The sequence below is a fragment of the Trichomycterus rosablanca genome, chromosome 1 (assembly GCF_030014385.1).
Source record: "Trichomycterus rosablanca isolate fTriRos1 chromosome 1, fTriRos1.hap1, whole genome shotgun sequence".
NCBI lineage: Eukaryota > Metazoa > Chordata > Actinopteri > Siluriformes > Trichomycteridae > Trichomycterus > Trichomycterus rosablanca.
This window is the reverse complement of record NC_085988.1, coordinates 51,532,995-51,547,357: the sequence shown is the minus strand read 5'-3', so window position 1 is coordinate 51,547,357 and position 14,363 is coordinate 51,532,995. Positions and strand designations below refer to the sequence as shown.

At 39.0% G+C, this 14,363-nt stretch overlaps 1 protein-coding gene across 2 annotated transcripts in view; it reads left to right on the top strand.

Annotated features, from left to right (window-relative positions):
• bltp3b (bridge-like lipid transfer protein family member 3B) overlaps window positions 1-14,363 on the top strand; it is a 70,108-nt gene that overhangs the window by 24,250 nt on the left and 31,495 nt on the right. For both annotated transcript variants that reach the window (XM_062994220.1, XM_062994229.1), the window contains exons 3-8: window positions 3,253-3,291; window positions 3,489-3,580; window positions 3,910-4,099; window positions 7,611-7,751; window positions 8,670-8,840; window positions 9,789-9,960. In XM_062994220.1, the coding sequence (XP_062850290.1) occupies window positions 3,253-3,291; window positions 3,489-3,580; window positions 3,910-4,099; window positions 7,611-7,751; window positions 8,670-8,840; window positions 9,789-9,960 (805 nt within the window). The remainder of the gene's footprint in view (window positions 1-3,252; window positions 3,292-3,488; window positions 3,581-3,909; window positions 4,100-7,610; window positions 7,752-8,669; window positions 8,841-9,788; window positions 9,961-14,363) is intronic.

The window sequence follows — 14,363 nt, the reverse complement described above, 5'->3', positions numbered from 1 at the left end:
CAAAAGAGAGGTTGCTATCAAAAATTACACCAAGATTTCGGATGTTAGAAGACGGAGACAAAGTGTCATTATCAATGGTAATTTGAAAATTTTTTGTGGTTTTTGCCAGGGTTGTAGGACCTACGATGATCATATCTGATTTTTCACAGTTTAATTTGAGGAAATTAGCTTTCATCCACAATTTCATTTCAGTGATGCAATTTGTCAGAGTGGAGTGAAGTTCAGTATTAATGGATTTGGAGGAGATGTAAAGCTGAATATCATCAGCATAGCAGTGGAAATGTAAACCATGCCGACGTATGATGTCACCAAGGGGGAGCATATAAAGAATAAACAAAAGGGGACCTAACACTGAGCCTTGGGGAACGCCTTGGGACAGTGGAGCAATGGCAGAACTACAATTGTTGATATTAACAAACTGTTGTCTGTTTATGAGATATGACCTTAACCACAAAAGGGCAGTACCAGTGATGTTGACAGAGGATTCAAGGCGGGACAGAAGAATGGAGTGATTAATGGTGTCAAAAGCTGCAGTAAGATCAAGGAGGACGAGAATATTAATTTGTCCAGAGTCTGAGGAAAGAAGAAGGTCATTTGTGACTTTGAGGAGGGCTGACTCAGTGCTGTGCTGGGGGCGGAAACCAGACTGGAATATTATATTTATAGAGCTCAGATTTCAGGTTTAGATATTAGAAAACTGGAGTTTTGAAGTCAAGTAAAAACAATATTTTGCATATCCTTTGCTTGCAATAACTGCATCAACGAGCACCACCAGATTGTTGGTTGCTTGCTTTGTTTTGCTTTTCTATGCCTGTACCACAGCCTAAAATAGTTGTTTGTTTCAGGTGGTTTCTCCATACAGTTTCCTTTTCAGGAAGTAAAATGCAAGCTTAGTTGGGTTAAGTTCTGGTGACTGACTTTGCCAGTCTAAAACTTTTTCTGCCTAATGAAGTCCTTTGTTCAGTTGCCATTGTGTTTTGTGTTTATCTTGTTGTATAATAGTTCTGTGTTTGTTCTTGTATGAAGTTCTTTCCAATTCATTTGGATGCATTTTTTTTGCAAACTGCCAGACAAAATGCTTCTGTAAACTTCTGAATTCATTTTGCTGCTACCATCATGACCTTCATCATAGATAAAGATCAGTGAGCCTGTCCAGATGCATATATACAAGCCCAGGTCATGACACTACACCCACCATGTTTCATAGATGACCAGATACTTTCTTCCTCCACAGTTTGCCCTTTACCTCCTTTTGGTAACGGTTTATCTTGGTCTCATCAGTCCATACAATTTTGTTTCAAAACTTCTGTGGCTTATCTCTGTTCTTTTTTGCTGATTCAAATCTGGCTTTCCGATTTTTTTTGCTGGCGAGTGATTTGCATATTGGTTTACAACCTCTATATATTTTTGCTAATCTGGTCTAATTTAAACTGTGGATTTTGATACCTGCACCTCTGCCCTTTGGAGGTCGTTTATGGTTTTTTCATCTCAGCTTTCGCAATGTTTCTCTCATCAGCTGTTAAGATGTTTATATTAGCCGACTTATTGCTTAGTACACCATAAGATTCTTTCTTTTTTCAAGACATTTCAGATTATTATATTGGCTATGGCTAATAATTTTGCAATGCCTCTGACTGATTTTCTCTCATTTCTCAGCTTCAAAATGCCTTACTTTTTCCCATCTGTTTTTTAAACGGCACAGATGTAGTCTTCTCCTGTACAACTCAAGACACTACTTTTGCTTGCTTACAGATTGGTTGGTCTGATACAAAATGTGCTATGTTCTTTGGTATTTATCACATCTAGATGTAAATTCCATGAAATAAATGTTTAAACTCCAAATTCTCAATTATATTTATCTTTTGATGTCAAACCGAAATGCCTTCGGTAAGCAAAAACATTTTTGCATGTGACACTGATCAGCCATAATATTAAAACCACCTCCAGTGGAGCTGATAAAATGGACAGTGAGTGTAGAAAAAAACTACTCACTGTCCAATTTATCAGCTCCACTTACCATATAGGAGCACTTTAAAGTTCTACAACTATTGACTGTAGTCCATCTATTTCTCTACATACTTTTTTAGCCTGCTTTCACCCTGTTCTTCAATGGTCAGGACCCCCACAGGACCACCACAGAGCAGGTATTAGACACTCCTATCTAGTTGGTCCACCTTGTAGATGTAAAGTCAGAGACGATCGCGCATCTATTGCTGCTGTTTGAGTTGGTCATCTTTGAGATCTTCTTCAGTGGTCACAGGACGCTGCCCATGGGGTGCTGTTGGCTGGATATATTTGGTTGGTGGACTATTCTTACCAACATTCTACCCACATCCTGCATTTCTAATTGTTATAATAGAAAATAAGTATGATGGCACATTTGGGATCTGTTGGGAAAAATAACCTAGAAAATGTTTTTATTTCCCAGAAGTGTTAGAAATTCAGATCTGGTGACTGGGGAGGCTATTAAAGTACAGTAAACTCTTTCTTATGTTAATGGATCTGTTTGTTATAACATTTGCTTTGTGAAATGATGAACTGTCATACTAATATAAGATTATTAAATTGTGGCCATGAAGGGATTTACATCATCAGCAAAGCACACCGGGGCCGAGTGTGTGTCAAACAATTACTGCACACTTTTACATCACCCGCACCTAACTGAATTACTGAAGTGAGCATGTTGGGTCCATCGATTCATACTGTTTAATGTAAATTCTGACCTTAGCAATGGCATATGATTGAGTCTGTTCCCACTGTTGCCTTAAATCCCTTTTCTTCGTTGACAGGAAAGGAACCCAAAGTGGTCCTTTGCTTTTGTAATGTTTAATATTTACATTTTAGCTTATCACCAGTGTTCTTAATACAGTTGTCTTTAACAGAATGGTTCAAAATAAGATGAATTATGTGAACTTCACTGTCATTTCAACAAACTAGTTATCTTTCACAACCCACATGTATTTCATATCTTAACAATACAGCTGTTATTATTTCAAATAGGTTATACTGGAGCAGTCCTTACAAGTTTGTTTTGTTTCGTTTCTTATTTCTTAATCTGTACTGAGAAAACTATGTTTTTTGGGGCTACAGAATCTCTACACATTTTTAAACTGAGGAAAACGTCTTTTAATCTGAAGCTAGTCTAATACCTTTCCAGTGTTTCAGTCTGCTGCTTGTCAACTGATGCTTAAAAAAGATGCAAATGATAATAATAAAGATACTAATAATAATAATTTGTTTTCTCCAAATTAGATACCATGGACCAAGCTGAAAACACACCCTATAACACTGGTAATTACTGCATTTCACTTTACCTACCACAATGTCAGCTCTGTACACGTACACTCTTATTATCAGGACACAACTTTAGCATGTTTATTATAAACCACATACAGCTCAGTTTTTACATCTATTTCTATATTCTATTATTATATATAAAGTTCACTGTAATATCTCGATAATTTGGCCATCCTTTAATCTGTTTTTAGTCACTGGATAAAGTAGTAATGGAAATGAGCACATGTGATGAGCCACGTCCACCCAATGGCCCTTCTCCCATCGCAACAGCCTCAGGTCAAAGGTCAGTATTGCTTGATATATTTGCACCTACAGTTGCAACTGGAAATATCCAACCCTCTGAGGAAAAAAAGAATTTATAGCTGTACACTTTTCAGCATGTATTTTGCTTTGTAGTTATTAGTTCAATGAAACAGCAAATGAAGAAAGAAAATGAAATTTTAGAGCAGTAGGATATTTATTTAATATTGAGTTGTCACAGTAATTCAACCTTATATTGCTAATCTTAAACCCTACTCCTAGCCTGTATAAGCTAAAGTTTGGTTATGACATGATAAAACCACTCTGGCTTCTTTCCACTTTATTTCCCTCACTTTGCTTCTCTTATTTCAGTGAGTATGGTTTCGCTGAAAAGGTAGTCGAGGGCATCTCGCTGTCCATAAACTCCATTGTGATCCGGATCAGTGCGAAAGCCTTCAATGCTTCCTTTGAGCTTTCTCAGCTGCAGGTCTTCAGCGTCAACACCAGCTGGGTGGCTAGTGACCTGCGCTACACTCGAATACAGGACCCAGCACGGGGAGAGGTATGGCACATTTAATATTATTTTTGTGTGTGTTCAGTTCAGCAAATAAGTAAAAAGTAAACGTTCTTTAAAAATATATTGGTCTGTTTAAAAACCAGAGGTGAAAAGAGTAAAAAATATTAAAATATTGTACTCAAGTAAAAGTACTATTACTTTGTTGATTTTTTACTTAATTACAAGTAAAATTACTAGTCTAAAAATCTACTCAAGTAAAAGTAACTCATTTAAAATGTCCTTAGAGTAAACGTTACTTCGTTACTTTTTTAACAGGAGGGACATCATTTTCCAACAGAAGTTCATAGATGAATGATACAGCAGACTACACACAGTTCACCAGCCATGCAGCATATTAGCAGTTCATGTGTGGATTTAACCACTCTACACACCTAACAGACTGCAACTGCTCTTATCAATTCGAAACAGCATTATTTCTGTTTATCCTCAATAAATCGCTGTATTTTATAGCTTGTTGGACTTGACGCTAACTAACTTGGTTCAGGTCAATAGTGGCAACTAGGGTTGCCAACTTTCAGAACTGGAAATAAAGAAACACCCTGGGCTGGCGGGTTGGTGGAAGGCATAGGGTGGGGTGGGGTGGGGTGGGGGTGGAATGTCGGGTGTTTACCTGAGCGGGGGGGTGTAGTGGGACCGTCATAGGAGGGACCGTCATAGGAACATGATCAAAAACGAACACAAACCAGCAGAATCTCACAATCACATTTATGCTGTCCGTTTTACTTCAGATAAATGAACATAAAAAATCACAATATTTCATAATGCTTTGCTTTCATTGCAAAATAAAAGCGTACCGTAAACAGCAGAACCACGACCCAGATCAATCACACAGCAGCAGAAAATCATAACCACTTATCTGCTTACCTGATCTATATCCATGTGTTGTCCCATTAGGGATATAATCCACTTTATATAAGACCATCTTGTATGTTTCCAGAATATATAAATCCATACCCAACTGTTTTATCCACCTAACTAATGAAAACAATTGTAGATCATTTATTCTCTCAGCTTTCCTGGTAAAAAGCTTAAATTGGTGATTCGTTCACCAAACTGTCATTTATACAACAACCAATGAAGAAAAAGATTAAAATTCCACCCAGAATGTGAATTCGGAAGCTCTGATTGGTTTATACATCTGAATCTCCTCACCAAATGAACCGATTCAGAGTTGTTTATGCAGGATCAAAAAGCCTAACAGTTTAGCCACCACTGCTCTACATGTTTGCGCAGGTTTTATGTCGAGTTTTTTATTGTTTTCTTTTTCTTTTTTTTACTCAGTAACGGATGTTATTTAAAATGTAGTGGATTACAATTGTTAATACAAAACATACTTAAGTAAAAGTAAAATTACTGGTTGTAAAATCTACTTTAAAAAGTACAAGTACACAAAAAAACTACTCAATTACAGTAACGCGAGTAAATGTAATTCGTTACTTTCCACCTCTGCTAAAAATCTAGTGAGCTACCTTCCTGCCTACTGCTTACCTAGGCAGCTGCTTAAGAAGAGAGGATTCTAATAAGATATCGAACTCATAAGACAGATTATTTAGACGCACTACTTAGACAATGATTACGGTGATTACGTAATCACAGTTTTAGCTTACTAATCTAACATAGTTAGTCTCAGGCCATTCAAACCAATAGGCTAAAGTAGGGCTGGACGATATGGCTAAAATTTATATCACGATTTAACTCCTAATTTCGGTCGATACGATATAATTCCGATATTGATATGAATAATACAAATGTCAGAAAAACTGCCAAAAACACCAAAATTGGATGGCGGTACCTGCAAACCTCTTTTCTGGTTTCTGGCAAGAAATACAAGCTGAATACACCACTGAATTAGTCCTTCCTCTCTTATGAGCTATTTCATCTGCTTCTTTTTCAACTGTAGACAGTGGCAAAGCCAGACAGTTTTCATAGGGATGGCCAAACTGAGACCATTGCTCACACAGGGGTGGCACAGAAACTGTCTGATACTTTATTTTTTTTATGTGGCTAGTGGCTGTTGATCCAGTAGTGTTTTGGTCACTCACTCGTTTACCTATGGCAGTGAGTGCCATGTAGAATTACATCAAGCCTAGCATAATAAGCTTTTTATTTTTTCTAATTTTCCCTGTGAACAGCTAAAATATAGCCTATAACCATAACAGAATTTCAAAGATATTCCTTTGCATTACTTGATCATTTGACTGCAAACTTGTGTGTAATGAGGAGACTCATTTAAACCCCAGAACATGCTAGTGTGAATGCATGGAAAACAAAATTGAAAATTGACTTTACTTTTAATAGCCTTCTTCAATAGAAGTGTTATTTAAATGCTATTAAATTGTTTTTGAAAAAAAAAAACCGCCCAATTAGGAGGAAAACCGCCCAATCTGGCAACAGTGGAAAGCAAATATCACGTTGGTGCCTTTACTTGTAGCGCGCCACAACTATTAAGAAGTAGTAGTAATAACTGCTATTAGTACTCAGTAGTAGTACTTCTTCTGTAATTGTGTTGGTGGTTGACATTTATGTTAAATGTGTTACTGCACTGTTTTGGTGGAGAACTACATGCTTGAGGTGCGCTGTTGAACCTGTGTGCAGAAATGCTTCCGCAAAAAAGTAACACCGGCAAAGCGGCCACCCCCTGGCTCCGCCCCTGACAGTGGATGCTCGTTCACTCACAGCTGTTGAACTCATTTAGTCGCTAATATCCACCGTGTTGTAAGTAGCGGAGTGTAATCAGAGCGGTAACGCTGAGCACTGGCTTCGTGCCTGTGGCGTACATCATCACGCACTGACGTATGCATATCGATCGAATTTGTTTAAAAATCATATCAACCTTATTGAAACATTTTCTATCGCGATATATATCGATATCGAATAATTATTGTCCAGCACTAGGCTAAAGCAACACAACCCGCTAGCATTCCAGCTAACATCTCCCTCTGTATACAAAAAACAATTAAATTGTCACTGACAAGACCAAATTTGCAAACTTGTACACCTTTATACCAATTAAAAATCAGTGAGAATTTATGTACATTTGAAAAGAACTCAGGTCGTGGCTCCGCATTTGTCTGCCATATTGGAAGTTTTTGTGAGAAAAACTGAATCCTGAAATTACCTTCACTGCTGAGAAAGCATTGGATGCTCCCTCATTATGCAGTCAGAATAAAGGAATTTAGGTAAGCATCATTTTAAGGCATCGAAGAATTTAGGCAACCCTCTTCTCGGGAGCGCACATAGGATGACGTAAAATGCTGTCTGTAGAGAGCTCACTAGGTTTTCAGACAGACCCAATATGTCCACTTATTTTTAGTGTTAAGTTTTACAATCCACAAAACAGAATTTGACCATGGGTGTTTAAATTTTGCACGTGTCTATATTCATACCCCAATAAACAGCTGTTGTAACCACAAAGGGGGCAACTCCATATTAATGCAAATGATTTTGAAAGTGTTCAGAAAGCGTTGCCTATTTTGTATCTATATTATTGTTACAGATCCTGACTTTTAAGGAGGTAAACTGGCAGATGATTCGGATAGAGGCTGACGCTATCCAGAGCTCTGAACATGAGGTGCTTAGCGCCCCCATTAGGCTTATTACCAATCAGTCCCGAATCAGAGTCACACTCAAGAGGAGGGTAAGCACACACACACACACACACATTCATACACAAGTTGTTACTTCCTGTCATAGCAGTGAGTGGTGTCTTCCCCTTTCTCAGTAAAGCAGGAAAGGGGACTTAAAGTCATTTTTTTTTTTTATCTCTATAAAGACATTAAGAAAGACTTGGTTTAAAGAAACTCAAGTGACCTGCGCAGAGCCCTGGCATCCTCAGCCCCACTGAACAGCTTTAGAATGAACTAAAACATTAATTGAGGCTTTCTTGACCAACATCAGTGCCTAGCCATACAAATGCTTTTAGGGAAAAAAATATATTACCCACCAAAATTAACTGAAATTTTTTTGTTTACCGCACACAGCATTAAACCTTATCTCAAACACGCATTGCTTTGAATTGAATAATGGTTTTATCATTGCTTTGATCTCAAACACACATTGCTTAGACACATTGGATTTAAAAAAAATGTTTAAAATCCTGTTTAAAGGGCCTACTGCATGGTGCTTGAACAAATGCAGGTGCAGAGTGTTGCCAGATCAATTTTAGCGAAGCCACCGACCTGGCCATGCATGCACACAAACACAGTTGGCCGTCCTTGAGGGAGGGGAGGTCAGATAGGACTTGTCCATGTGCTTGCTGTGTTAGGAGTCACATGTAGCTTAGCGTGGCTCTCCCTATATGATTTGGCTCTGTTTGAGAACCCAACACTGGCAGATAATAAGAAGTGGCCGCAGATTGTACCTGTGGGGGAGGGGGCATGGGGTGATCTGGCTCTACTTTTAAGATCAGTGGTTGTGCGAGTGGCAGTGTATACTGTCTGGAATTAGAAATTACTAGATCGACAGATAAAGAATAGAACAAGAAATTCCAGGAACAAAAATAAATATGAACATAAACGAAATCCTTTTTTTGTTGTTGTTTGATCCCTTGTTTCAGATGAAGGACTGCCATGTGGTGGCATCCAAGCTAATCCTGATCCTGGATGACCTGCTCTGGGTGCTGACAGACTCCCAGCTTAAGGCAATGGTACAGTACGCAAAGTCCCTCAGTGAGGCCATGGAGAAATCAGCTCTTCAGAGGAAGAGCATGGCACCTGACGCTTCTCAGGTATGTCTCAGTGTTAACTAAACACCATAATTACTTCATCAATGTATTACCCAGTATGCTACAGGCTAACTCAGTACTTGTAATTTGAAAGGTTGAATTTTACATTGAGTCCATGAGCTGTCAGTCAGGCTGCCTATTAATTATAAAAGGCAGTTCTCCTTTCCCTTTGATCTGCTTTGTTATTTTTGGATAACTGGACCCTCTAGTAAGTGTCCTTTCGCTAATACCATCAATTTCACAATTTCAGTTACACTTAACACACAAACTTGTTGAATCACTTAATTATAATAGTGAAGCCTCCCTGGAGAGGCCAGCCTATCAAAATTTCTCCACAAATGCTTTTACAACTGATACAAAAGGTCACAAAGGAATCCAGGCAAACATCTTGCCTCAGTTAAGCTTAATGTATATGATTCCACAGTAAGAAAGACACTGGGCAAATTTGGCGCCAATGGGAGAGTAGCAAGGCGCAAACCAAAGGCTCCAAAACCAAAACATCTAGATGACTTTTGGGATAATATACTATAGACTGATGAGTCAAATGTGGAAGTTTTTGGAAGACATGGGTAAAGCTTACACTGCATTTCACCGTAAGATCATCATACCAACAGTCAAACATGGAAGCAGCAGTGTGATGGTCTGGAGCTGTTTTGGATGACTTGTCATAATTGATTGAACCATGAATTTTGCTCTTTACCAAAAAATCCCAGAGAGGAATGTCCACTTGCCAGTTTGTGACCTAGCGTTCAAGCACAGTTGGATTATGCAGCAGGACAATGATCTGAAGCACACCAGCAAATTAACTTCTGAATGAAACAAAAAGAAGGTTTTGAAGTGGCTGAGTCAAAATCCTGACTTGAATCCCATTGAATCATCTTAAAACATATTTGCCAAGTGCTGCTGTGTTTTCTGCCTCTTCATAGACTAAGGTTACTGTGTGTGTTTTAGGCCCCGATGGCGCCTCCCTCTGCTCAGCCGGTACACATGCAGCAGGCTGCAGATCCCAGTGCCTCTATGGCTCACCTCTTCAGTGCTTACGATGTTTGTGAGACCTCGCACCACCTGCAAATTACACACCTAGATCTGCACATCTGTGATGACATCCACGCCAAGGACATTGGTACTGCACACATAAGCCCATAATTCTAGTTTTGTTTGAGAAACAATGTATAACTCTAATCTGTTTTTGATCTGCGTTGAGAGCTGTGTTTACCTGCAAAGATGTTCACAGACTCGCCAAGCTTGCCAGTCAAAAGAAAAATCCATTAACAAACCTGATTTTTTAATTTTTTTTGGGATATTTTGTAAAATGGAGTGAAAAGAAGAGATTTGTTCATTCTCTTGAATCTTTATTTAACTGACAAAAGTACAAATAAAAGATTTCCAATGTTTTACTGACCAACCTTATTGTATTTCATAAATGTAAACAAATGTATAATTTGATGCCTGCAGCACACAAAAAAAATTAGGACAGAGGCCCATTTACCACTGTGTTACATCACTTTTCGGGAATTAAACATACTGGTTGTTGCAGTTTCGCACATGGAATCACCATCGTCTAAAACTCTTCTTCATGATGCACTATACATTTACAATAGTATACATATCTGGACTGCAATCAAGCTAGTCAAGCACATGCATTCTGTGTCTACGAAGCCACACTGTTAGTGCCTGCAAAATGTTGCCTGACATTGTCTTTATAAAATAATCACAGACTTCCCAGAAAAAGACATTGCCTTAATGACAGCATGTGTCTTCTTAAAATCCCAGTATATGTTTGTGTGGTACATTCACGTCACCCATGCCATGGGCACTGATACACCCCCATACCATGGCAGATGGTTTTTGCACCTTTCACTGATAACTGGCTGGTCCCTTTCATCTTTGACATAATGACCATGATGTCTGTTTTTCCTGATAACAGGTTAAATGGACTAATCATGGATGGCATCTATGCATAGAATGGATTTATGGCTTTTTCTGTGCGTATGTTTTGAGGCAGTGGCAGATTGTTTTAGGTGGCTATGACAGCCACGTTTCTGGATTTATCACAACAGTATGGCTGCTTTTTAAGCAATGCTGGTAGATCTTAAAAGACCTAAATTATTTGCAGTCTTGCATTAAAAATTCTTTTTGAACTGATTAACAAAATTTGGCACTATGTGGTGAGCCATGACCCACCTTAGGGCTGGGCGATTTTGCAAAAAAAAAAAAAAAAATCTCGATTATTTTAAAATTATACCCGATTGTCGATTACGATTTTTTTTTCATTGTAATTAAAGGCTGCAGAAGTGCAAAAATAGTAACAGCACCACCTATAATTATCCTTTTAAGGGACTCAAACTTTATTACAATAACGATAACACAATAATTAAAACAAAATAGATCTAAATTATCTATATCCTTAACTATCTACAGTGCCTTGCAAAAGTATTCAGCCCCCTTGAACCTTTCAACCTTTTGCCACATTTCAGGCTTCAAACATAACGGTATGAAATTGTAATTTTTTGTGAAGAATCAACAACAAGTGGGACACAATCGTGAAGTAGAACGAAATTTATTGGATATTTTAAACTTTTTTTAGAAATAAAAAACTAAAAAGTGGGGCGTGCAATATTATTCAGCCCCTTTACTTTCAGTGCAGCAAACTCACTCCAGAAGTTCAGTGAGGATCTCTGAATGATCCATTGTTGACCTAAATGACTGATGGTGATAAATAGAATCCACCTGTGTGTAATCAAGTCCCCGTATAAATGCACCTGCTCTGTGACAGTCTCAGAGTTCTGTTTAAAGCGCAGAGAGCATCATGAAGACCAAGGAACACACCAGGCAGGTCCGAGATACTGTTGTGGAGAAGTTTAAAGCCGGATTTGGATACAAAAAGATTTCCCAAGCTTTAAACATCTCAAGGAGCACTGTGCAAGCGATCATATTGAAATGGAAGGAGTATCAGACCACTGCAAATCTACCAAGACCCGGCCGTCCCTCTAAACTTTCAGCTCAAACAAGGAGAAGACTGATCAGGGATGCAGCCAAGAGGCCCATGATCACTCTGAATGAACTGCAGAGATCTACAGCTGAGGTGGGAGACTCTGTCCATAGGACACAATCAGTCGTACACTGCACAAATCTGGCCTTTATGGAAGAGTGGCAAGAAGAAAGCCATTTCTCAAAGATATCTATAAAAAAGTCACCTGGGACACACACCAAACATGTGGAAGAAGGTGCTCTGGTCAGATGAAACCAAAATCGAACTTTTTGGCCACAATGCAAAACGTTATGTTTGGCGTAAAAGCAACACAGCTCATCACCCTGAACACACCATCCCCACTGTCAAACATGGTGGTGGCAGCATCATGGTTTGGGCCTGCTTTTCTTCAGCAGGGACAGGGAAGATGGTTAAAATTGATGGGAAGATGGATGGAGCCAAATACAGGACCATTCTGGAAGAAAACCTGTTGCAGTCTGCAAAAGACCTGAGACTGGGACGGAGATTTATCTTCCAACAAGACAATGATCCAAAACATAAAGCAAAATCTACAATGGAATGGTTCACAAATAAACGTATCCAGGTGTTAGAATGGCCAAGTCAAAGTCCAGACCTGAATCCCATCGAGAATCTGTGGAAAGAGCTGAAAACTGCTGTTCACAAACGCTCTCCATCCAACCTCACTGAGCTCGAGCTGTTTTGCAAGGAAGAATGGGCAAAAATTTCTGTCTCTCGATGTGCAAAACTAATAGAGACATACCCCAAGCGATACCCCACTTTTCAGTTTTTTATTTCTAAAAAAAGTTTAAAATATCCAATAAATTTCGTTCCACTTCACGATTGTGTCCCACTTGTTGTTGATTCTTCACAAAAAATTACAATTTCATATCGTTATGTTTGAAGCCTGAAATGTGGCAAAAGGTTGAAAAGTTCAAGGGGGCTGAATACTTTTGCAAGGCACTGTATATCTAAGAATAGCTCACAAACAACTCTTATTTTAAATAATGTGCAGCAGAACCTCCTTACAGTAGGAAAAAAACTACAAAAAGTTCTTTACAGGTTTCTTAAAAGGAACACGAGCCTGTACTGTGCTGTTTCCACCACTGAGTGAGTATCAGTATCTACACTGGGGGGGCATCAAGTGATCACTCAGCTCAGCTTTGATTTTGTCCTCTTGTGATTTGGGGGGGGTGGATACAACATTTTGAACGTTTAAGGATGTGTAACGTGTAATTTTAGTCCCATAAAACTTTCAAACTGTATTAACCACTATTTATGTGTCGTAGAATGATTCGATTCTATTGAACGGCACCTTTAAGCCAAAATAAAGGAACCGATTCACGCATTGGGAGTCGTTACATACATACGGCTCTTTAAAAGGAACCGAGCCAAAAGATCCGACTCCCCATCACAGAATTCACTGCAGCAGTTTCCCAGACGCGAATTTTTTACTCAGTAACGGATGTGATTTAAAATGTAGCGAATTACAATTCTTAGTACAAAACTTACTTAAGTAAAAGTAAAATTACAGGCTGTAAAATCTACTTTAAAAAGTACAAGTACACAAAAAAACGACTCAATTACAGTAACGCGAGTAAATGTAATTCGTTACTTTCCACCGGTCAGCCAATCCTGATCGTGCTAATCGGCTCCGGAGTTTTGATTCAGTTCAGCGGTGTTTGATTCAGTGAATCTTAATTAAACTCTTCTGTTTGTGTCTCGTTTTGCCGATCGTGTTTGCGCTCCTTATTACTGAATCTAACCGTTACCGTGTATAATCCTTGTTGTCTTCCGTTTTTCTGTTTTAGTTTTCGCTGGTTTTGGACTCTAATCCTTTTTATATTAAACTTTCCCTAATTTACAATCCGCGAGTGTCTGGTCAGTTTCTGCCTCGCGCCATGTTGGTATTTTAATTAAAATATAAAATATGTAAACAATCGCGATTGTCACATTCTAACATCGGATGAAAACCTTCATGCGAATTAACCGAATTAATCGTGAAAATCGCCCAGCCCTAACCCACCTTAGCTTGCAAAACATCTCTTGGTGAATCCTCCTTGTATACCCAATCATTATATTCTGACCTGCTACCAACTCAACTGCTTATTGTGAAATGTTTCAATACAGTACAATTAAATGCTCATTCTGAAGTTTCCATTCATGGGCACCCAGGTGGCACAGAGGAATATTCTGCTAGCACACCAGCGCCGAGATTCTGAACTCCTCGGTTCGAAACTCGGCGTTGCCACCGGTCGGCTGGGTGCCATCTAGCGGGCATAATTGGCAGTGCCTGCAGCAGACACGGTTCTGCTAGGGCGGGATGACTTGACTATGTGGGTGGGGTCTTCAAATGCTGTGTAAGGACCCTGATTGGCAGATAGAGAGGCGCCTGTGCAGAGTGCATAGGTAAAAAAGGGTTCTGCTGAGGGCTGTGCACAGGTTGAAGGAGGTGTGAGCAGCAATATACCCACCTTGACTGCAATCGGGGATCCCCCAGCAGCAGAAGACAAATTGACTACGCTAAATTGGGAGAA